General features: G+C 51.4%; 2 protein-coding genes across 3 annotated transcripts in view; one reads left to right on the top strand and one right to left on the bottom strand.

The window, feature by feature from the left end:
* LOC107971125 (uncharacterized) overlaps positions 1–840 on the bottom strand; it is a 178,804-nt gene extending 177,964 nt beyond the window's left edge. The window contains exon 1 of the mRNA XM_063804944.1: positions 657–840. Coding sequence (XP_063661014.1) covers positions 657–722 — 66 coding nt within the window. The 5' untranslated portion in view covers positions 723–840. The remainder of the gene's footprint in view (positions 1–656) is intronic.
* Positions 365–21,664, top strand: AMER1 (APC membrane recruitment protein 1). 2 transcript variants are annotated; one of them, XM_063804941.1, is made up of 2 exons: positions 365–475; positions 13,404–21,664. In XM_063804941.1, the coding sequence occupies exon 2, from the start codon at positions 13,502–13,504 to the stop codon at positions 16,910–16,912; it is 3,411 nt and encodes a 1,136-aa protein (XP_063661011.1). In that variant the 5' UTR covers positions 365–475; positions 13,404–13,501; the 3' UTR covers positions 16,913–21,664. The 2 variants fall into 2 exon arrangements, with proteins under 2 accessions (XP_063661011.1, XP_003317544.2); XM_003317496.6 differs by lacking the exon at positions 365–475 and adding an exon at positions 953–1,171.
* The last annotated feature ends 887 nt before the right edge of the window (positions 21,665–22,551 follow it).

The following is a 22,551-nucleotide window of genomic DNA, read 5'->3' as shown; positions in this document are numbered from 1 at the left end:
CACACAGTAGCAGACAAGGCTGGTACAGGCCTCCTCACTTTGTCCTCAGCCTGACCTCCGGTTTGGGCCCAGACAAGATTTTCCTCTCAATATTTAGACATTTCAAGGAAAAAGGCCTGCAGAAAGCCAGGCTCACAAAGGATGGGGGAAGGGGGACTCTGGAGACCTTGGGGATTCCCTCCACATTCCATAGAAGGTGCGAAATTTGGGTGAGGGTCAAACTATGGAAACAGGTATCACCTCAGAGAAGAAAAGTGAAAGCAATCCTGGAAAGGGAGCCCGGGGCTCTGGATTCCAAATTGGCCCTTGTCGCCGGCAGGCTGGGTAACTGTGGGGAGGGACTTTCCTCACTCTGGGCAGCAGAGGGCCCGTCGGTAACGGGTGGAAGTTGGCCTCTATGGTCTCTAAGGACACTGGTGTGCCAGAGAGGCGGACGAAGTTAGGGCGCAGGCGCTGCAGCTAGCTTTCCTGGCAGGTGAGTCCCTCCTCCGGGTGGCCTGGCGGCGCGATCCGCAGGGCCTTGTCTCTACGACTAAGGATAGGCCGGCCCTTAGGTTTCTGCAGTCTTCCCAGATTCCTCAACCTCTCTGCCTCGTTACTCCCCACCGGCCTCTAGCTCAGGAATAAACGTCCTGGTGGCGGCCAGGGCACAGTACCGCGAATGCACAGCGGCCACAGAAATGGGAGTGCGTGAAAACCGAAACCAATCCGGCGAGCCCCATCCGGGCAGGACTGGCTCCTTGAGGCCACGGTGTAGCCACGCCACTACCAGCCCGGCGTGGGGGCGGGAGTGGGGAGCCCCAGCCAGTGGTTCCGCACCCTCTCCGCCCCCTGCCAACACCACGCCTGCACTTATTTGCATTTAAAGAGAAACGCACCAAGGAAAACAGTGGGCGGGCCGGGGCACGCCTTCCCACCATAGCGATTGGGCCATGTGCCTGCCAATCAGGACGCAGATGCCCCACCCGGTGGCCTTGGAGTACTGGGGGAGGGGGTATGGGGGAGCTACCCAAAGCCTGGGGAAGGGGAGTCAGTGCTGGAGGTGACTGGAGCCGCGGCGACGGCGGCAGCAGCTGCGGTGGCGGCGCTCTCAGCCGTGGCAGCCGAGGCTGCAGCCCGGCCCAGGGCGGCTCAGCAGACAATAACCGGGCTAGGAACCTGACCCGGCTGGGTAAGCGTTGCGTACAGCCAGGAGCCTCCGCCTGCCCGCCGTCGGGTGCATTCCCGCGTGCTCTGCTCCTATGGACTGGAGGAGGGCACTAAGGACTAGGCGGGTCGGAGTCCCGGTCGCTCGCCCCTCTCCTTTGGAACCCGCTTTGCGGACTGTCGGGTGGAGAGGCAGAGCGGCCTTGAGTCCCCTGGGCACAAGCGACCACGGCTGGGGGGAGGGGGGTTGGGGAGGGCGGGTAGGAAGGCAGGCTAGCCTGGGCCAAGCCTCCCGGCTTTCGGGGGGGCGGGGATGGGCCCGCACGTGCTGCCGCACAGTCCCGGGAAGGGCGCCGCCAGCCAGCACCCCAAGCCATGCATTTGTAGGCCAGGAGCTCTGCAGCTTTGTTGTAGCACATTTGCTGGAACAGCTGTGTAACGCGGGTACCGCTCACCCCTCTCTCCGGCTGCCTGGCTGCCGCCCCTCCCCTCCCCTGTGCATCTCCAGCCTCTCCCTCCTTTCTGCGGACTCAAGCTGGCGTGCTGGCTTGGGCCCGACGGAGACCGGCTTTGGCGTGGATTGGGACATCCACAGACTGCCCCCTCCCCAGAGGAGCTCAGTTGGGCCTGTGGGCTGAGCTCAGTCGCACACTTCCCTTCAGAACCTTGGCCTTGTGGCCTCAACTAGCCGCGCCCCTCCTCCTGGGCCTCCGGGCGCATCTGGCGCCCGCCCCCGCGGTCGGGCAGGCTGGCTGGCAGCCGGGCTCTTGCTGGTCCTTGGGTTAGAGCAGCGGCGCAAGCTAGTCCTTGAGTTAGAGCTGCAAGGCCGCTTTGTCTCCCGCCTCGCCTCGCCTCCCCTCCTTTTCCCTTGGAGGATACTGGCCGCGTTTTCCTCTCCAGCCTCCCGTTTAAAAATAGCAATAGGCACGGTGTTTGGGGGGCATTTCCTTGCCAGAGGCCGAAGGAGCCCTCATTGTAGTACGGAACGTATCATACCATCTCTGTGTACAGGAGAGCTAGCGAGGTGGCCAAACCCTCCAACTTCGCAGTTACTTAACATACCCAGCCCGCCAGGCCCCTGTCATTGTCTGCTGGAGACACTTCTGACACTGGTGACCGCCCGAACGCTGGACTTTGCTTGGCTCCCCCGGTGGTGAGGGGCTGTGCCCGCTACATGCGTCACAGCCCAAGCGCCTAGGCGGCAGCTGGACTGGCCCCGCAGAGCTGGTCTCCGTTTGGCCAGGCTGCTTTCGGCAAGGGCCGCGGGGTCAAGGCGAGCCTTGTTCCACACACAAACATCTTCCTCTGCGGCTCTGCCTGCCTGCTGCAGCGGCGTGGGCATGGGCAAGGCAGAGGGCACTGCACTGTTGGACTGCCTGCCCCACCGGGATTCCAGCAGAGCCCCCTCCCCCAGTGTGGCTCCCCTCATTCGGCACCACCCACTGCACAGTCACTGCACCATGGTGCACCTCTGGCAGTGGGCTCTCTAGGCCTTTTTGAGGAATAGGACAGAGGAAGCCACTGGGGGCTTGGTAAGCTCTTGGACCTTTGATTAACCTCTGGTGTGGAGAGCCCTGTGGGCTGCAGGGCCCAGACAAAGCTTGGGCACTTTGAGGAGGGGCAACGAGACCCAGTAAATTCCTCACTTGGGGGAAGGCTAGCTCTGGACCTTTATGACAGGAGCCAGGACCACAGATATCACACTACAGTCACCTCCTCCCACCTTGATTAGGCCCCAACACAAACCTCTACTTGCAGCTGGGCATCTCTAGCCCAGGGCTGGACCTGCCCTCTGCCTTGTCTCAGGCCAACAGGCACCTAATGTATCTGCTCTATGTAACTCCCTTCCCCACACCCAAACCCACTCAGCCTACACCTGTCCAAATCTTCTTCCTTCTCAAACCTCAGTTCTGGGCCTACCTTTTCCTTGGTGCCTTTCTGCCTGGCTCTTGCCCACCCATGATGACTTCTTTCTTCTCAGAACTCCTCCAGGGCTGCCTACTTCTCCTGGGCATATTCAGGCTTAAATTATAATAGGATGAAGACTATAATTAAGTTGGCCTGCCTCTGTTTTGTCTGATATCATGGATGTCTGGGTTCTCTCAGAACCCTTTGGAGGAGTAAATAAAACCTGGACCTCAGCCACAACCCTCTCAAAGCCAAGCAGTGCAGAGCAGTTAATGATTGTTCCGGAAGGACTTGCTTTCTTTGTAGAGTTTTCCAGAAGACCTTTACCTTTCCAACTTGCGCTTGTCCTGATTCATATGAAAGTGGCTAGAGAAATGATACTCAAGGCTCAGATATGTATTGAGTGTGCCTAATGAGGATGGATTAGAAGGGGGATGATTGCAACTACAAGAAAAAAATCATGATATATCTTCCCCCAACAACAGGCCCAGGATTTGGAATGCTCAGATCCCAGACCATGCATATCTTTGGTTGCTGATTCATGAGCCAAGAGACAAACTACGTGGAGAGAGATGAAAGATCTGTATAAGCAGGGGGATCATCCTTGGAAGCTGCCAGAAAGTAGAGGGGTTTAGTAGGCAAAGCATAAGCAGACCCAGGAATGGGAGGGGAGAAAGTGATTGACAGGCAGGGTGAAGGGAGTGAATGAGTCTATTCTGGTTGAGATGGTGTGGCTCAGAGGTAGAGAAGAGATTGAGGCTCAGTGATGGGGTTTCCCGGATGCCAGGCTGTGGAATGAAAATCTGATCCTTTTAGGGGAAGGGGGCATCAAAGAGTAGGGAATTGACAGGGAGTTGCTATTTTTGTATGTAACTATGCAGTAATAAAAACAAGGTTTTTGAATGAGTTTTAGAATGGGGTCTTAGAAAGGGATCAGAAGCATGCTGCAAAGTCAGCCAGTTAAGAGGTCACCTTTGGATCTGGAAGTAGAGCTGCGGGCAGGCTACCTCCAAAGGAAAGTTTTACTATGTCAGCCTCCCTTTGGCATTGCAGGGGAAAGGGCAGGAAGAGGTGGGAAGTGGGGCTGAGAAGTGTTCCCCAGGCCTCTGCTGAACACCTTCCTCTCAGATGGGCAGTCCTTGGGGAGCACCAGTTTGAACTGCTATGCTTACAGATGAGAATCCTTAGCCTTGGAAAGCAACAGGGGCTCGCTTAAGGTCACACAGCTATTTAAGGATAGGCTCCTGCTTCCCGTGCAGTGGCTCTTTCCACTATGTTCCATGGAACCAGCAGCCTCCAATCAATGTAGATTTCATTAACCATCCCCCTCATCTTACCTCCCTCATTCCCTAAGAGGAAAGAGGGGCTGAGTTAACTTGGGAGCTTCATAAGGGGAGCCTCTCACTCGTTTAATGTCTCTTTTGCCTCTTGGTCTTGGCCTATAGCTTTGCTGGGACTGAAAATTTCAAAAGGAGAGGAGGTAGTTGGAAGAATTTGGCAGTCTAATGATCCCCTCCTAGCATAGTGGAGGTATTAAAAATTCCTTAAGGGCTGGGCCTGGTGGCTCACACCTGCAATTCCAGCACTTTGGGAGGCCTAGCCGGGTGGATCACTTGACCCCAGGAGTTCGAGACCAGCTTGGGCAACATGGCAAAACCTCATCTCTACAAAAAATACAAAAATTTAGCCAGGTGTGGTGGTTTGCACCTGTAGTCCCAGCTACTTGGAAGGCTGAGGCAGGAGCCTCTCTTGGGCCTGAGACATCAAGGCTGCAGTGAGCCATGATCATGCCACTGCACTCCAGGCTGGGCAGCAGAGCAAGACCCTGTCTCAAAGAAACACGAAATTTCCTGAAGAACTGTTACATCTCCACTCGTAGATAGTGTGTATGGAAGAAACAACCCTGCTCCACTAGGAAACAGTAGCAAGCCTGGCAGGTAGAACCAAGAGGGAGAAGGGGTTTCCAGCCCCCTTGCTTAACAGATAGGCTATCTGAGGCTAGAAGAGAGAATGTCCAATGTTATTTCAATTTCCCTACCTGAATCTTGTCTGGGCAGATACAGTGGGTGATAAAGGGTTAAGCCCCTGAGGCAATATTTCATAGCCTTTCTGTGTCACTCATTCCTGGGTCACCTGCCTCATTGCCCAGTTCTTTCTCAGGGATAATCTGAGCCTGTCATGCTATAGTTAAACCTTGCGTGTGTGTGTGTGTGTGTGTGTGTGTGTGTGTGTGTGTGTGTGTGTGTGTGTGTTGGGGGAAGGAGTTGCGAGCAGCTGGCCACCATTGCTCTTCTGCTTAAAGATCTATTGGAGATTTCATAGGCATTAAACTCTCTCTCCACCCCCAACTTCTGTTCTCTGAATTAAATAATCTCAGAGTCTTCCATCTCCTCTGCTTTGTCTTATTTTTCAAACCTGTGCGTGTGTAAGTGTATTTCTAGCAAAGGCAGGCAGTGGAACCAGAACCACTACAGAGGTACAGGTGCTAGCCCAGTAAGAGTATGTTGCTCCCTCCACCTCCCCTTTTGGAATTAGGGGAAAATATGAACAATGGAGAAAATGACCTGAGGGGCTTGGTGTGGTCATAGGCAGGCATACTGGTGCTGCAGTGGCCTTTGTGACCCTTTGATGTGCATTTTTTTTCAGCATAGAGGTTTCATTGCTTTCATCTCCTACAGTTTTCCCCCCCGCTGGGCTTCCAAGTGGATACTAACCCTCCATCCCTAGTGAGTATGCCTCAACCCTCCCTCTCCATCTGCTCAGCCCTTCTTGCTGGGGGCTGTGGCTCTTTTCAGGGGAATGAGGAATGGCATGACCAGTTCTGGCCCCCCTCCTTTCTGGATATGTTGGAAATATTCACAGGCCAGACTCAGTGCATTTTGAAAGAGCAAAATGTTGAGGGGTGGTGTAAGGAGTGAGGCTGGGCCACAGTGCACCTTTGTCCTGAAGTGGTGAACTAGGTCGAACCAGCTAGGTAACCAGGCCTAACAGTAAGACCTAGGACCCTCAAAGCCAATCCAGTGCCCCCTGCTATGCCTTCTGACTCAGCAGCCATTAGAAAACTGGGCACAAGACCACTCCTCCCCCAGCCTCTCAGGGCAACTTGGAGCAAGCAGACTCCCTCGTCCAATCTCCCATTTCTATATGAAGAAACGGAGGTCCAGAACAGGGAAAGGATTTGCTCAAGTTAACTCAGAAGTCCAAAGCTCCTGGTCCCCAATTCAATTCCAGAGTTCTTCCTCGAATCACACTCTCCTTGTCCCCTCCCAAGCTTCAGTTTCCTCACTTGGTTTCTCACACAGGGCATGGTTAGTAGAGGGGAGTGGACACATAGGAAAGTCAGAGGTATCCATTGTTCACTTGACCCAGCTGCTCCTCTGTAGGGTTTCCTTGGCTGCTCTGTCACATCTGTTTCTCTGGAGTTAGCTCCTCTCCTATTCTTCATTTGAACAGGGGGTGGGGAAGGGTTGGCACCTGTCTGATCTCGCTCTAGCTGGGCTAGTACTGACTTAGTGGAAGCCTATGCAGGCGGGCATGGTACCCACTTCAGATACACTTCTCTCTAAGAAAGTTTGGGAGCCTAAGATGGGAGTGGCAAGTAAGTGGCTCCCAAAGTCCCTGTCATTCAAGGCAAGCTGGGCAGGGAGGGGACCTCAAGAGCCTGAGGAGGAACCTGGGGCACTAAGAAGACTCACCAGGAAAGCCCATTTCTAGGGAGAGGTGGTATCTGGGTGACCACATCTCCCAGACTGGGCAAACCCCTGTGTATTTGGGGCTGGGGCCAAGAGGCAGAGAAACAAGGCTGAGAAACTTGTAAGGAGCATTCAGGGAGAGCAAGCCTTTAACATCAGACATAGGGTTTTGGCCCTTATCCTGTAGGCAATGCAGAATAATTTGGTAAGTGGAGGAGTGAAGTGCTGAAACAGGAGTTGTAAGAAAATGAATCTGGCAACAACGTACAGGATGAATGAGATGGGAGAGGGGAGCCAGGGGGTGCTGCGGTAGGGAGGGACTAGAGGGAGCTCAGCTAAGAGGCTTGTGTCATCTTCGGAGAATGTGGGGTGGCAATTGGGGAGCTGGAGAGGAAAAGGTGCCTGCAAGTGGCCTCATCACAAGAGCCCTTTATTGAATATCTGCTTAGTATGTAGTTACCAGTTTGCTTTTACATTGATCATCTCTAATCCTTACCACAATCCTGCATGGTAGATAGCATTTTCTTCATTTTACAGATAAGGCATTTGAGTGTCAGAGAGGTTAGGCCACTTTCTCAAACCACACAGCCTATAGAAGGTGAGGCTGGCATTCCAGTTCCGCACCAAGAAACTTCAGGTGAATTAGAATTCAGTTGAATCAGCATTGTTTGAGCTCCTGCTGTGTGCTAGTTGTAGTGACTGTAAGATGAAGGAGGGTCAATTTGAGAGAGATGAATGAACAGACCAAAGGATGAATTATACAAAGCTCAGTATGTAAACAAATCAGTTGAGAGGGGCTGGTGGGGGAATTGGGACAGGAGAGAGAAGTCCCAATTTGGGGTCTTGCTGCATCTGGAGTTGGTGAGATGCCCTCTGGGCAGGAGGTGCCCCTCAGCAGGAAAGCTGCAAATTAGGGGAGGAGTAGATGAAGGGGTAGCTGAAGGGGCTCTGCCAGCTGCATCTACAACTCCATCAGAGGGCACCAAGCCAAGCAGCCCTTCCTTTAGGCTCTGACCAAATAGTTTTGAGGGCAGTACTTGGCTATGGGTGTTAAAAATGGATCATTCAAGTTCCAGATCATCTGATAAGTCATTTTCTTCAAATAGCTGAAATTCTGCATCTTTGTCCACGTTGGCAGGTTTCTCGTTTTTGGGCCACTCAAACCTATCTCTTAAGGAAAAGGGGAGTAGAGTGACATGTCCTGTAGTTTGAGAGGAGTGGTGGTAGGGTTGCTGATGAGGAGAGCAGCCACAGGCTGGGTTGTTGGCCCCTAGATTCTGATGTCAGCAGGCTTCCTGGAATGTGTTTGGTAGGACCCAAACAGTGGCAACCAGTGAGGACTGGAAATGTGGCAAAGAAGGCTTAGCAGGGCTGGGACAGAGGTGGGATGGGAGTGGGAGATTATAGTTCTTGCTGGTGTGAGGGTAAACTTTGCAGTTCTCTTGCTCAGTCTTCCTCCTTTGATTGGTGGCCTGCACAGTGCAGCAGAATGGCATGAAATTGAGACTCAACAGTTCTGGGAGCTAGTGTGGCTCTGTCACCATTTCACTATGTGACCTTGGACAAGTCTTTTCCCAAGTCTAGGCACAGTTTCCTTCTCTGTGACAAGGAGTTGCCATCCCCCACCAGGCCTGAGTAATAGGTGGCTGAGGAGGGCAAATGGGGGGGTATGGGAGTAGGGAGTGCTTTATAAAGTGGTAAATACCCTGAGGGTGAAGGATATCTGTTGATTTGCATTTCCTTTGATGTTGGTACTTTTAGCTGAGTTTGACCTGGGCTAGAGAACCTGGCTAGTTGAAAGTCCCAGATAATCCTTGGCTGCTAGCCAGTAGCTGACTCTTTTAGGTCCCTGAATATCAAAAGTTGGCTAAATGAGCAAGTAAAGCCTCCTATGACATGACCACACAGTTATCTTCATTTACCATTTGCCATTTGGGGAAACTGAGCCCCAAGGAGGTTTGGTGACTTGCCCCAGGGAGGTTTGGTGACTTACCCACAGAGCCCTAGGGAGCACCCTACTCAACCTGACTGAGATGATTTTACTTCTAGAAATTGTTCTACCACAGTTTGAATAAAATATGAATAAAAGTTGGTTACTATAATGTTTTTAGCTTCTGCTATGTAATGCACTTGATTTGGTACATTACGTGCATTGGTTTTACTTCTTACAATAGCCTTAAGAGGTAGGCACTCTGAATGGCCTCATTTTACAGTTAAGGAAATTGAGGCATAAACATGGGAAAAAACTTGCTGGATTTCCCCTAGCTGGGCAGAGTTGATTCCAGCGCTGAAATGGCCAGCTCTCTGGAGGGCCATCCTCACCATTTTTTCTTTAACCAACCCTCCCCAACATACAGAAGGGCAGGTGGGCCTGAAGTGGCCTTGCTTTCAGGAAGACTGTTTGGAACAGGCCTGAGGAACTATGGCTGGTCAAGGCCATGTCTCTGGAGCTACTGCATAAATCCACATGCTTCTTTTTCTTCCCCCAATTCAGCCCTCTTTAAGTTGGCCATGCTGGCCCCGGGAAGCTGATTTGGAGCAGAATGTGCAAGGCTCATATTGCAGCTGTCCCTTCTCCTTGAGAAGGGTCTCTAGGGCAGGTATGTGGCTGGCCTCCTGCCTATGTTTTAAGTGGAGAGGAGAAGGAAGAAGCTCTTCCTTTGTAGCCAGCCTTCCACTGGCCCCAGAATGGCCTGAATCTGGCTCAGGGAGCTGGAATGGCCCCAGCACTTTCTACCACAGCCTGCTTTCTGCCATGATAGCAGCTGCTGCAGCAGGCAGTCCCTGCAAGGGACCACAGAGTGGCTTGGGAGGGTTCTCTTAACCCCCAGCCCACCTGAAACTCAGCCACACTGGTTAAGGAACATGAGGGTTGTGGGGCCCTGCATTTGGCAGTGCCACTTTCTTGACAGGACCCCCAGGGAAAGCCAGTCCCAGCCTAGGGGATCTGCAGAGTCTGTCCTTTCCTGTCTCCTTTGCTTTCTGCCCCACCTCACTCTCCTGGTGAACTCTTGTGGTCCTAAGTAAAGGCAGCATAACCCATTGAGGAAGGATAGCTTTGGCACCTGGTTGGATAGCAAAGAGTATGGAGAAGAGGCCTAGGGCAGAGGTAGCTAGGTGGGGCTAGGCTAGGGAGCTACCAGCTATGGGTGACCCTGCCACCTTCCTTCCCAGTGTTCTGGGTGACATAGGCAGAGATACTGTGAATGACTGTGGGAGGACATGGCTCTGGGAGAGAGAACACAGAGTACCAGTTTAAGGCTGGTATCTGCCAGCATAGATGACTCTGGACTTGGTTAGGAGAAGGGCCTGAACTGGACGGAGAGAAACTCCATCCCAGGGACACCCTGCGTAATTCATCTGTCTCCCACAACACACACAGAGGGCTTTTCAAACCTCTTAGCAGAGGAGTTTGTATAGATATACACACCTTTTTAAAATCCCCTCATATCTGTCTCCCTCTCAGCATGGGCCAAGGCAGCAAGTCCCTGAGCTTCCCACAGTGAATGGCTTTCCCAAATGAACAGCCTTTAACACATGGTCAGTTGCTTCCTAAGAAACTGGGATCTGACCTGGAAGGAGTAATAATAACAGTAATGACAGTCTTTCTCATTTGCACTGTACTATACAGTTTATAAAGTGCTTTTTTTTGTGCCTATTATCACATCAACTCATCACACCACTGTAGTTGGAGTGGGCAGGTAGAAGGATAGGTAGAGGAGCTGTTTTGATCTCAAAATAGCTCACAAGTACCTGCGTCTCAGCAGGCTACACTGGCCCATTCGGGGTCCCTTGGCAGATGGGAGGCTGACATGGCCTGGACCCCAGCCCTGTGGTCCATGGCTCCTTCCACAACACACTGCAGCTCCCTGTGACAGGAAAAGGGACAATACAGAGAGAGGTGAGTGGGCTGGCCTCTACCCCCACAGAGCATAGGAGCAAGGGCAAGGGAAAGCCCAAAGAGACTGTCCTCTAACTGGGGCGTCAAGGCTCTGGAAAGCAGCCTTCTTTGTGATTCAATTTGCCAAATCACTCTGTTCCCAGGAACTCCAGCCCCAAACCCAGCAGGACAAGTCAGCCTTTGATTCACAAGGATGTGTAGGTCCTAGAGTTTTTCACTTGGCTGTGAGGTTTTCCTTGAGGCCCAGCCTTACTGCCCAAGAAGTGTCTTTCTCCCTTTCACATTTATCTTGGAATATGTTTACAAGGTATAAAGAATGATACTCCACCAACCAGCTTTAGAAATAACAGGGGCTATTCTTTAAGGCAGCGGTTCCCAACCTTTTTGGAACCAGGGACCTGTTTCATGGAAGACGATTTTTCCACGGATGGAGAGGAGGAAGGTTTTGGGATAAAAGTGTTCCATCTCAGATCATCAGGCATTTGTTAGATTCTCATAAGGAGAGTGCACCCTAGATCCTTCACATGCGCAGTTTGCAATAGGGTTCACGCTCCTATGAGAATCTAATGCCTCTGCTGATCTGACAGAAGGCAGAGCTCAGGTAATGTTCACCTCGCCCTCCTGCCTGCCGGTCACTTCCTGTTGTTTGGTCCAGTTTCTAACAGACTGTTACATATAGGACTCTCCCTGTTAGCCTAGGAGCTCCTTAGAAGCAAAGGCTGGGAGTTCTCCCTTCTTGTCCTGCCCTGAAGCACTGAATTCCAGAGGGGAATGGAATTTCACAAACAACTCCAGTACTGCCTCCCCAACTCCCCTATCCCCAACACCCTGACGATAACCTTAGCAGTAATTTTAAGGCTGAGGTAAAAATGTGCTGTAGAAAGTGGGGCATTCAGACATGATAAGGCCCCTATTCCCACCAGACCCAGGGGCAGAAAACTGGGTGATTGTGTGTTTAGGTGTGATTGTGTGTGTATTTGGAGGTGGGAGGGGGCACTGTCTGTTGTGGGACTATCAGTTGCAGGGCTGAGTTGGAACAGTGTGATGTCAAAATATGTTACAGAAAAATCTCTAACCTGAGCAAATGGCAATTCAGATCTCTGCAGAGAGAGGTTCAAATGAACTTTCCTTTTCACCTGCTCTTTTCTTTTCTGGATAACCAGCTGTTATCTTGCTCCAATTTTAATATTCAGTTATGTAGAGTGTTCTTTATGGAAGCTTGGATCATCACACTGATGATTCAAGTGTCAAGCCAAGCAAGGCAGCAGGCACAAAATTAATGTTTGCAAGACAGAACCAGGGGATCCAAGGCTAGAGTGTAGCTGCCAGCCTCTTTCCACGCTCAGTGCTGGTCCACAGTCTTCCACTTTAGGTGAATGTGTGAGTCTTATTATTACGGCAAGCAATCACAGGCCTGGTGTACTGTCCAGCTGTTCTGGGACCAAGGGTGCTTGCTTCTCTCTCCCTCTCTTACTCTTCCTTCCCTACCCTTCCCCTTCCCCTCTCCCCTCTCCTCCCAGATTCCCCCATCTGCTGGTGCCACTCTACAGAGAGGGGACAAATTGGTGAGGGACTTCCCAGGGAGGGGTCATTGGGTTTTAGCAGGCTGGTCACTGAGCTAGCGGATGACCAGAGGAGCAGAGGTATATTGTGGTGGGTAGTGGCTAGGTCTTGTTTTTATTCCATCTCTGTTGGTATTTGGGCATTTGGAGGATTGAGAGCCTTGACCAGAAGGGTGTGGCTTGCACCAGGTTTATTTATTTAAAAAGCCATTGGGAACCTATCTCACACACCAGGAATATGAATCATGTAGGGCCTTCAAGGAGTTCCCTTCCTAGATAGGGAGCTAGATGGGGACAAAAATAATAAGAGGAGGAGAGTAGAGGAGAAACAGTCCACCTCATGGTTCTCAAGTGGAATTTGGGGTTCCATTGATGACCGCATTAAAGTATCTTCCCAGCAGGACAGCCAATAGAGGGTCTGGCTTAGACCTACCCTCATATCACCTCTCTGAGGGAGAGATATTGATAGGCCTCTTGAATGGCGAATATTGAAGCCCAGAGAGTACCTTTCTTGAGGCTCCCATTTCATTGTCTTAGCAGGTTCTAGATTGCAGACCTACTTTGTGGATGTGTGAGGCTCCTATTCTGAGATTCTGAAGCCTGAGCATGGTTCTGCAGGCAATTTAGGAAGCTTTGGATGGGAGGTGAAACTTCAGGTCCACTTTTCAGTCTCAGACAAAATGTCAGTGAGAGCCCAGACTAATGTGAAACTGAAGCTTGAATCCAACAGAACCCTGTGAGGACTCAATGGACTGTTTTGCCAGATGGTTTTCAAAAATTCTGTGATGTTGGAGCCAACATCCCTTTTGCCTTTCTTGTCTCTCCCTATCCTCATCCCCTTTGATAATTGATAATACCTCCCACAGCCAATAGCACCACTAGGCCTTTCACACAACTGCAGGTCCCCCTGCCCAGTGGTCCCCTGAGCTTAGGATGGTCTGAAGGGAGTGGACCCAGCAAGAAGGTAGGGGATGAAGGCTTCTTGTTGCTCAGTGTAGAGTTTTGCTTCCTTGGGGCCCAGAGAGAGCTGGCCCAGCAAGCCAAGCATATCGAGTGGATTAAGATTTGCCCCACATTTTCCATTATTTTCTTTCTTGTTCCACTCAAGCCTGACGTCCGGTGAAAGCAAACCCAGCCTGGATGCTTGCTCACTAGTATCTGTCTCTCTGTCTTTGTCTCTCCTATCTCCTCCAGACCCCACTGTGATGCTTCCTGACTGATAATGTTATAACAGTGCCTGGAAGCCTGAGGCTGCATTTCCAGCTGGACGTACCTCAGTTGTCCCCATCATCATGGAGACCCAAAAGGATGAAGCTGCTCAGGCCAAGGGAGCTGCAACCTCTGGGAGTACCCGTGAACAAACAGCAGAAAAAGGAGCCAAGAACAAGGCAGCTGAGGCGACAGAAGGACCAACCTCAGAGCCATCCTCGTCCGGCCCAGGTAGGCTGAAGAAAACTGCCATGAAACTCTTTGGTGGCAAGAAGGGTATCTGTACTCTGCCTAGTTTCTTTGGAGGGGGACGGAGCAAAGGTTCTGGGAAAGGCAGCTCCAAGAAAGGTCTCAGCAAGAGCAAGACCCACGATGGCCTGAGTGAAGCAGCCCATGGCCCTGAAGATGTTGTCAGTGAAGGAACTGGCTTCTCCCTGCCTTTGCCTGAGTTACCCTGCCAATTTCCCAGCTCTCAGAGTGCCCATGGGGCTTTGGAGACAGGCTCCAGATGTAAGACATCTGTGGCTGGAGCCACAGAGAAAGCTGTGGCTGAGAAGGTTCCCTCTATGCCCAAGCCAAAGAAAGGCCTAAAAGGCTTTTTTAGCAGTATCCGCCGTCACCGGAAGAGCAAGGTCACTGGGGCTGAGCAAAGTGAGCCAGGGGCCAAGGGGCCTGAGAGGGTCAGAGCCAGGCCTCATGAGCACATGAGCTCAGCCCCTCAGGTGCCCTGCTTTGAGGAGACCTTCCAAGCCCCTAGAAAGGAAAATGCTAACCCCCAAGATGCCCCTGGGCCAAAAGTTTCTCCAACACCAGAGCCTTCTCCACCAGCTACTGAGAAAATGGCCTGTAAAGATCCAGAAAAACCCATGGAGGCCTGTGCCTCAGCACATGTGCAACCCAAGCCTGCCCCTGAAGCCAGTAGCCTAGAGGAGCCCCATAGCCCAGAAACAGGGGAGAAGGTAGTAGCAGGAGAGGTAAACCCACCCAATGGCCCTGTGGGGGACCCACTGAGCCTCTTGTTTGGGGATGTGACATCCCTGAAAAGCTTTGATTCATTGACAGGTTGTGGTGACATAATAGCAGAACAGGACATGGACAGTATGACAGACAGCATGGCCTCTGGGGGCCAGAGAGCAAACCGAGATGGGACCAAGCGAAGTTCCTGCCTGGTGACCTACCAAGGAGGTGGGGAGGAGATGGCCTTGCCAGATGATGATGACGAGGAGGAAGAAGAAGAGGAAGAAGAGGTGGAATTAGAGGAGGAAGAAGAGGAGGTTAAGGAGGAGGAAGAAGATGATGACTTAGAATATCTGTGGGAAACTGCCCAAATGTATCCACGGCCCAATATGAACCTGGGCTACCATCCCACCACATCCCCAGGCCACCACGGCCACATGCTCCTTGACCCAGTTAGGTCTTATCCTGGCCTAGCCCCTGGAGAACTTTTGACTCCTCAGAGTGACCAGCAAGAATCCGCCCCCAATAGTGATGAAGGTTATTATGACTCCACCACACCTGGATTTGAGGATGATTCAGGTGAGGCCCTGGGGCTTGTCCGCAGGGATTGTCTACCCCGAGACAGCTACAGTGGAGATGCCCTATATGAGTTCTATGAGCCAGATGACAGCCTTGAGAACTCTCCACCTGGAGATGACTGCCTTTATGACCTCCATGGTCGAAGCTCTGAGATGTTTGTCCCCTTCTTAAACTTTGAGCCCTTTTCTTCCTCCCGGCCACCTGGGGCAATGGAGACAGAGGAAGAACGGCTAGTGACCATCCAGAAACAGTTGTTGTATTGGGAGCTTCGGCGGGAGCAGCTTGAGGCCCAGGAGGCACGTGCCCGAGAAGCTCATGCCAGGGAGGCCCACGCCAGGGAGGCCTATACTCGAGAGGCTTATGGCAGGGAAGCCTATGCCAGGGAGGCCCACACTTGGGAAGCTCATGGCAGGGAGGCCAGAACCCGAGAAGCCCAGGCCCGAGAGGTTCGTTCTAGAGAGACTCAAGTCCGAGAGACCCAGGCCCGGCAGGAGAAGCCCATCTTAGAGTATCAGATGAGGCCCTTAGGCCCATCAGTGATGGGCCTGGCAGCAGGGGTATCAGGGACCTCTCAGATTTCCCACCGGGGAATTACCTCAGCTTTCCCCACCACTGCGAGCAGCGAGCCAGACTGGAGGGACTTCCGTCCTCTGGAGAAGCGTTATGAAGGAACCTGCTCCAAGAAAGATCAAAGTACCTGCCTGATGCAGCTCTTCCAGAGTGATGCCATGTTTGAGCCAGACATGCAAGAAGCAAATTTTGGAGGATCTCCCAGGAGGGCCTACCCCACTTATTCACCCCCTGAAGATCCAGAGGAAGAGGAGGTTGAGAAGGAAGGGAATGCCACTGTGAGTTTCTCACAGGCCCTGGTAGAGTTCACCAGCAATGGGAACCTCTTTTCCAGCATGTCCTGCAGCTCTGACTCTGACTCATCTTTCACTCAAAACCTCCCTGAGCTGCCTCCCATGGTGACCTTTGACATCGCTGATGTGGAACGGGATGGGGAAGGCAAGTGTGAAGAGAATCCTGAGTTCCACAATGATGAAGATCTTGCAGCCTCCTTGGAAGCCTTTGAGCTGGGCTACTATCACAAACATGCCTTCAACAACTACCATAGTCGATTCTACCAAGGCCTGCCCTGGGGTGTGAGCAGCCTCCCTCGATACTTGGGACTGCCTGGCCTGCACCCCCGACCTCCACCTGCTGCTATGGCCCTCAACAGGAGAAGCCGCTCTCTCGACACTGCAGAGACCCTGGAGATGGAGCTCTCCAATTCCCACTTGGTCCAGGGCTACCTCGAGTCTGATGAGCTGCAGGCCCAGCAGGAAGATTCAGATGAGGAGGACGAAGAGGAGGAAGAAGGAGAATGGAGCCGAGACAGTCCCCTTTCCCTCTATACTGAACCCCCAGGGGCCTATGATTGGCCTGCTTGGGCTCCCTGTCCTCTTCCAGTGGGGCCAGGTCCTGCCTGGATAAGCCCCAACCAGTTGGACAGGCCTTCCAGCCAGTCTCCATATAGGCAGGCAACCTGTTGCATACCTCCTATGACCACGTCAATATCACTATCAGTGCCAGAGTCAAGGGCACCTGGGGAATCTGGGCCTCAGCTAGCTCGTCCCTCACACCTACACCTGCCCATGGGCCCTTGCTATAACCTCCAGCCACAGGCCTCCCAGAGCATGAGGGCCAGGCCTCGAGATGTGCTGCTGCCTGTTGATGAGCCCAGTTGCTCTTCCAGTTCTGGAGGCTTCAGCCCCAGCCCTCTACCACAGGCCAAGCCTGTGGGCATCACCCATGGCATTCCTCAGCTGCCCAGGGTCCGGCCTGAGCACCCCCAGCCTCAGCCCACTCACTATGGGCCTTCCAGCCTTGACCTGTCAAAGGAGAGGGCTGAGCAAGGTGCCTCTCTTGCCACCAGCTACTCCTCCACTGCCATGAATGGAAACCTAGCCAAGTAGTTATTATCAATTCTGGAGTAGGGACACGGGGCCTGAGCATGTGAATGGGGATCAGGGGTTGGGCAGAAGGGTGGGGGGGGTGGGGGTTGTTGTTTAACTTGAAAACCCTTTGGGCCAAGGAAAACTCCTGTGAGTTTTCACCTTGGTTTTCCCACTTGCCTCTTCTGCCATCTATGGCCACGTTCAACTCAAGTGCATCTGCCCAGGGAGGCTGCTGCTGCTACTGCACTCCAGTTTTTGCTTTCGAGGTTTCTTCCTGTGACCCACGCCGGGTTTGGGATGCTGTAATTTTGTGCCTATTCCAGTTGCCAAGTTAGTGATTATATATATATATATATATATATATATATATATATACACACACACACACACACACACACACACATATACATACACACACACACACAAACACACATGCACACACATATATAGCATGCATCCTTGACACAGGCTAAACCTTTAGTGCCCCCTGCCCCTTTCCCCCAATGAATGATGAACCACTGATTAGCAGCCAAGTCTGCATTGCCTCCCGCTTGGGGAAGTGGGGCTTATTTGCTATTAGCAATGTGAAATTATGGTACAGATCCTCCGCACCCCTATTCCTTTTGGCCTTGGCATAGCTGCCATCATTATATCAGATGACTATAAGCTATTCATCCCAGCTAGCTGTCCTTAGAGAGGATCAAGTAGCGTGTGTCTCACAGCCTATCGCTGTGGACTTTGGCATCATGACCAGATGGGGGCCTTTTAACCTGTCCTGCCATAGCTTGGGTTAAAGACAAAAATGCTAATCCCCTTGATGGAGTGATAAAATTCATCCATTTGCAAACAGAAGACAAAACAAGGTTCTGTTGTGGACACTGCCATAGAGTGTTGAGCTCCGGAATGATAGGATTTTTTTTTTCCTTCTTTTAAGCTTGTGACTACCTGAGTTGCAGATGCTTTTGAATTTTTGTTCTTTTTTCCTCTAAAGGAAATTTTCATAATCTCATCACAAGGAACACGGTCTTTTAATTGAGATAATGGAAGAGAAGCAACCTAAATTAGGCTTGACTATAGGGGCTGGGGTTTTTGTGGAGTGTAGGGGAAAGATAGAAAATGAGGGTCCATTTATCATAGCCAGCAAGAAAGGGGATTTCAGACCGTGCAGAGCTTAAGGTATCTCTGTTTCTTAAAAGGGAAAACTCCCTTCTCAAGCCTCCCAACACAAAATGTTCCTTAAGCCTTGCCCATCCCATCATTTGGACTCTGTAATAAGGCCCCAGTTTTGCACTCCCAAGACAGGATACCAAAGGCATCTCAGCTGCTGTTCTGGGCCCTTTAAAGAGCTTTTATCTTCCAATTAGCCGAGTCCTCAGCATCATCAAATGACAGGGCTTCTTGGCAGTTGCAGCCCTTTATGGAATGAATGGCACCCTCCCTTCTCCTGCATCCATGCAGTTTTCATGTTAAACTAGGTTGGAAATACTGGTGGGGAAGAGCTTGCTGTCAGGAAGACATTGGAACAGGCTAATCTTGCCAAGCTCAACCTCTCCTTAATCACCTATAGGAGAGGGTTCCTTTTACATGTCTTTATTGGAAATGGCATATGGAACATTTTTTGCTTGGCTGTGTTCACTCAAATTATGATTATTGCACCCCCGCCCTCACATCCCACCATCTCCATGCCTGTTGAGAGAAGAAGTCAACAGGGTTCTTGCCATTCCTGAGATATGGCAATTTAGCTTGGGAACAGATGCTGTTTGCCCCCTAAGTCAAGGTGACTTTGTGGGCAAACTGTTTCTTGGCCAGGGGATGTGTCCATGCTGGTCTTTGTCACCATTTCTCAGATTGGGGTTGGCCCAGTGCCCTTACTCACAAATAGCAGACCTGGCTGGTAGAAGCTGCACCCCTGGAAGCACCACATGAATTTGCATGGCACTAACACCACCACTCAAGGGACCCAGACCAGCTCTTCAGGCTGACTTTGGCTACAGATACATTGTGAAGAAATGTATCTGTTGTGGAGCTGGAGAATGAAAGAGGGTGAGGAAGGCCCTCCTTACCCCAAGCACAGCATTCCAAGAGAGAAGTGCCCAAATTCCAACTTTCTGGCCTCTTACCAAAGCTGCTCTGGGATGGTGGGGCTGAAATTGGCCTGGCTATTTGGCAGGAAGTAAACACTCACCAAATGCCTTTACAACAGGGAAAAACCCACCTCTTGCCTCTTCTTTCAGGGCAGCTTGAGCTCCTGTCTACATGTGGACTGTGCCAGCCACAGCAGGCGGTAGAGCCATCACCAGCCTCCAGACCCTGCTGGAGAAGGGCCACCAGCCTATCTGGGAAGAGAAAAAGAAGGTGGCCAACCTTTGGCTAAGGGCTGAGAGCTGCCCTCAGGGTCAGGAAGGCAGCATGAGGCATTGTCTCTGAGGGGCACTGGCATAGCCCTGACACACTTTGTTGGGCTTTGGAAGGTCACACACCACAGAGTAGGGCCTGGGGCTGAGTGAGAGTTCATGGTTTGGACAGCCTTGCTGCCTGCAAGTCCCTTCACTGCCCTAGCCAGCCCAGGAATAGGATCCTTACCACCTGAAGTGGGGCAGCCAGGATATGTGGCTGCAGAAGCAGGTTCCTTTGAATTTCTAGAGCTAAGCAGTTTGTGGCTGAAACCCAATGGCAGCCTAGAGGAGGAAGGAAGACCTGTCTGGGGACCCATGGTGTTGACAGCACAGGGTGACATTGGGAGAGCCAGCCAAGCTTCAGGCCTGTTTCCAAACACAGACTAGTGCTGGCTTGGGTGGCAGCAAATACACCCCAGACCACTAAAACTGTTGATATCATGTCCACACCTCCAAGAGTACTACTAGATGAACACCATGTCTCCATTGCAAGGTCCTGGAATAATGCTTTTGGATGTGATTTTAAGGGAAAATGGGACTTAGTGGAAGCAGCTGCCTTCATCTTATTACCCAATAGGCCTAGTGCCAAACAGCTGTGATCCTGAGAATTCCCAGATGAGACTGGTCCTTGGAGGACCAGTGAATGTGGATAGAGAAGGCCACCTAGTAGGCCTCTCCCAGGGCCAGGATGCCAGTTTCTTGGTGCTTTAGTCTCCAAGGAAGCACTGCCTTGGGGCCCAGTTCAAGCCAGCCCTACCTATCTGGCCTCAGCTTGGGTACCAGGCCACAAGACTGCCCGGATAATGGGTTCAGTAAACACCAGTCTCTCTCCCTCCTTAGTCCTATGCCAAGAAGGGAAGTAGCTTCACACACTCAGGAGGCTGGGTGTGTACCCTTCATCCTGCTGCCAGCAGCTTTCCTTACCTGTGCCAGTGCCACCACCCCACCTGCCCTCAGCCCCCAGGCCCAGTTGCTAGAGGGAGGCATGGGGTTTAGCAGGGAGACTTCAAGTTTACCCATGTGTATGTTGCATTCAAGTTGTTTTTAATATATATATATATATATATCAAAAGTCAATTATCTATTTTTATATTGTTTGCATTTTATATTCATGGAAAACAATGTTTATCAATTGTTCTTTTCTGATTTATTTTTAAGCGGTGCTGTTTACAGTTTTAAACAAAACAAAGATGACACAAAAATTGCTGCTGCTTGTGCAGAGGGCTGGCATCTCAACTGCCTAGGGCCCTCCCTCTTTCCCCTCTCCCTACCTTAGCTGTACCACACTGTCCGTTCCCTCCCCCCATGATAGGGACAGCAGAAGATGCCCAGGTACTGAAGACAAACGCCAAGTGACTCAGGCGTGTGGGACCTGGTAGACAGCTTGTCATTTTCTGGCTTTATGTTTTTCTTTCTTTTGAACCCTTCTTCCCCATGTCTAGACCCTCTGAGAGTACTCATGTGTCTTATTTTTTTTCCTCGTTATGTTTTGTGCTTTAGTTTTGAAATCAGAGTGCCCATGTTGTGCTATTTGTCTTGTTGAGTTTCTCCAAAGGAGCATTTTGGGAACATTCTCCACCCAATGGGGAAGGAAGGGGGTTTCAACCATGTCCCCTTTCCCCAAGAAGCTGTGGGAGACAGATGACAATGATGCTTGCACTATCAGGAATTTACCATTTCGTTGAGGAAACCCTTGCATAGGACTTCCTAGGAGCTCAGTTGATTGTGACATTTGCCCAGAAGAGAGGCTTTGGGGAACTCCTTCACCCCTCCTGCTGCTTTGGGGGAATCTCCTCCCCTACCACCATTCCCCCTCCCCTGCCCTGCTCCAGCTCACACGTGGATGGTACTTTGGGGAACAGTGACTTTCAGGGTGATGGCTTGCTGGCCTGATCCCCGACTTTCCAATCCTATAGTCACTCCAAAGAAGAAAATCCACATGGTATGTATATGTGTGAGGGTTGGGTCTATTGAGAGGTGGGACTTTAATTATTGTTATTATTATTGGTGCTTATTTTTCCTGCTGTATATGGGGGTGGGGGTGGGGGGGAATAAAACAGGAATGTATATTTAGGTCATGTTAAATAAAATGGCTGGAGGAAGGAGGGAAGAAATTAGGAACTGCAGTACATCATCACCCCAGGTGTAAGAGTTATTTCTCTCCCAGTGCAGAAAGGGGAGTGTGGCCCCTGGCTATACCTGAGCTTCCTCTTCTCCATCCCTGAGACATCACAGAATCACCCAGGTTCTGACCTCTCCACTTCTAGCTCTCACTGACATCTGGATATCTTGATGCACTGCCTGTTTGTAACAACATATACTTCTTTGCTGAATGCTAATAAACTTCTGGGTTCAAGAGGGAACCCCTCAGTCACTAATGTGCATTCTTGTGGTTTGTTCCACAGTAGTATGCCTGTAACCCATGGTTGTTGGGATTGCCCTTGGAGAGAAATTGAGAAACCAAGGAGGTGGTGGGTGGAGGTGGAGTAGGGAGAACCAGCAGGGGAAACAGAAGCCAGGGCTGAAATTGAAAGTAGAGGAAATTGCAGTTTTTCATCCAAGCCATGCCTTATATCCCAGTCAGATGCCATATTGGTAAACTCTCTATCACACCTTCTATGCCTTAAGACCTGCCCCTTAAGTCCCTGTGCACTGCCAGGGGCTGGCTAGCACTTCTAAAATTAGCCTCAATTTCTGCAAGTATGTGGCCTCCCTACCAGCCAGGAGACAAATGTGTGTACCTCCTGCTGATGGCTCAATCAAAAGGTTATATCTAATGGTGGGACCGGCAGGCCAAGCTGCAGGAATGGCATCTTTTATCCGGGCCTATGGGCAGAGATGCTGGCCAGATAGCTGCCTGCCCCACCTATTCAGCTGTTGGGCTGGGTGGGGAGATGTGGCTTCTGCCAGTTATTGCAGGGCATCTTATCCAGTGAGCACCAGTGGTATACCATAGCAACAATCAGTCACCTTGGGGGCATGTGCTGATTTCCAGGCCTGTCCTAGCCTAGGTAGGAATCACTTGCCACTTTCTGTTACCACACAAATGCCTACCTGTGCCACCAACCAAGAGAAGGTGATTGTGCTCATGGCTTTGGTTTCTCTAATCCAGATTCGTACCCTTGCTCCCTGGCAAGCAAGGGCATCTGGCACCTGCTGTAGATGCATTCCTGAGTTCCCCCCAACTGCAATCTCTAAGCAAGCCAAAAGGCCTGAAATAGCAGTTGCTTGAAAGTGCTGTGGGCAGTGCTGCCGCGGATA

Source organism: Pan troglodytes, chromosome X (assembly GCF_028858775.2).
Source record: "Pan troglodytes isolate AG18354 chromosome X, NHGRI_mPanTro3-v2.0_pri, whole genome shotgun sequence".
NCBI classification, from domain to species: Eukaryota; Metazoa; Chordata; class Mammalia; order Primates; family Hominidae; genus Pan; species Pan troglodytes.
Note: the sequence above shows the minus strand (reverse complement) of the source record. Positions and strands in the feature narration are given on the sequence as shown.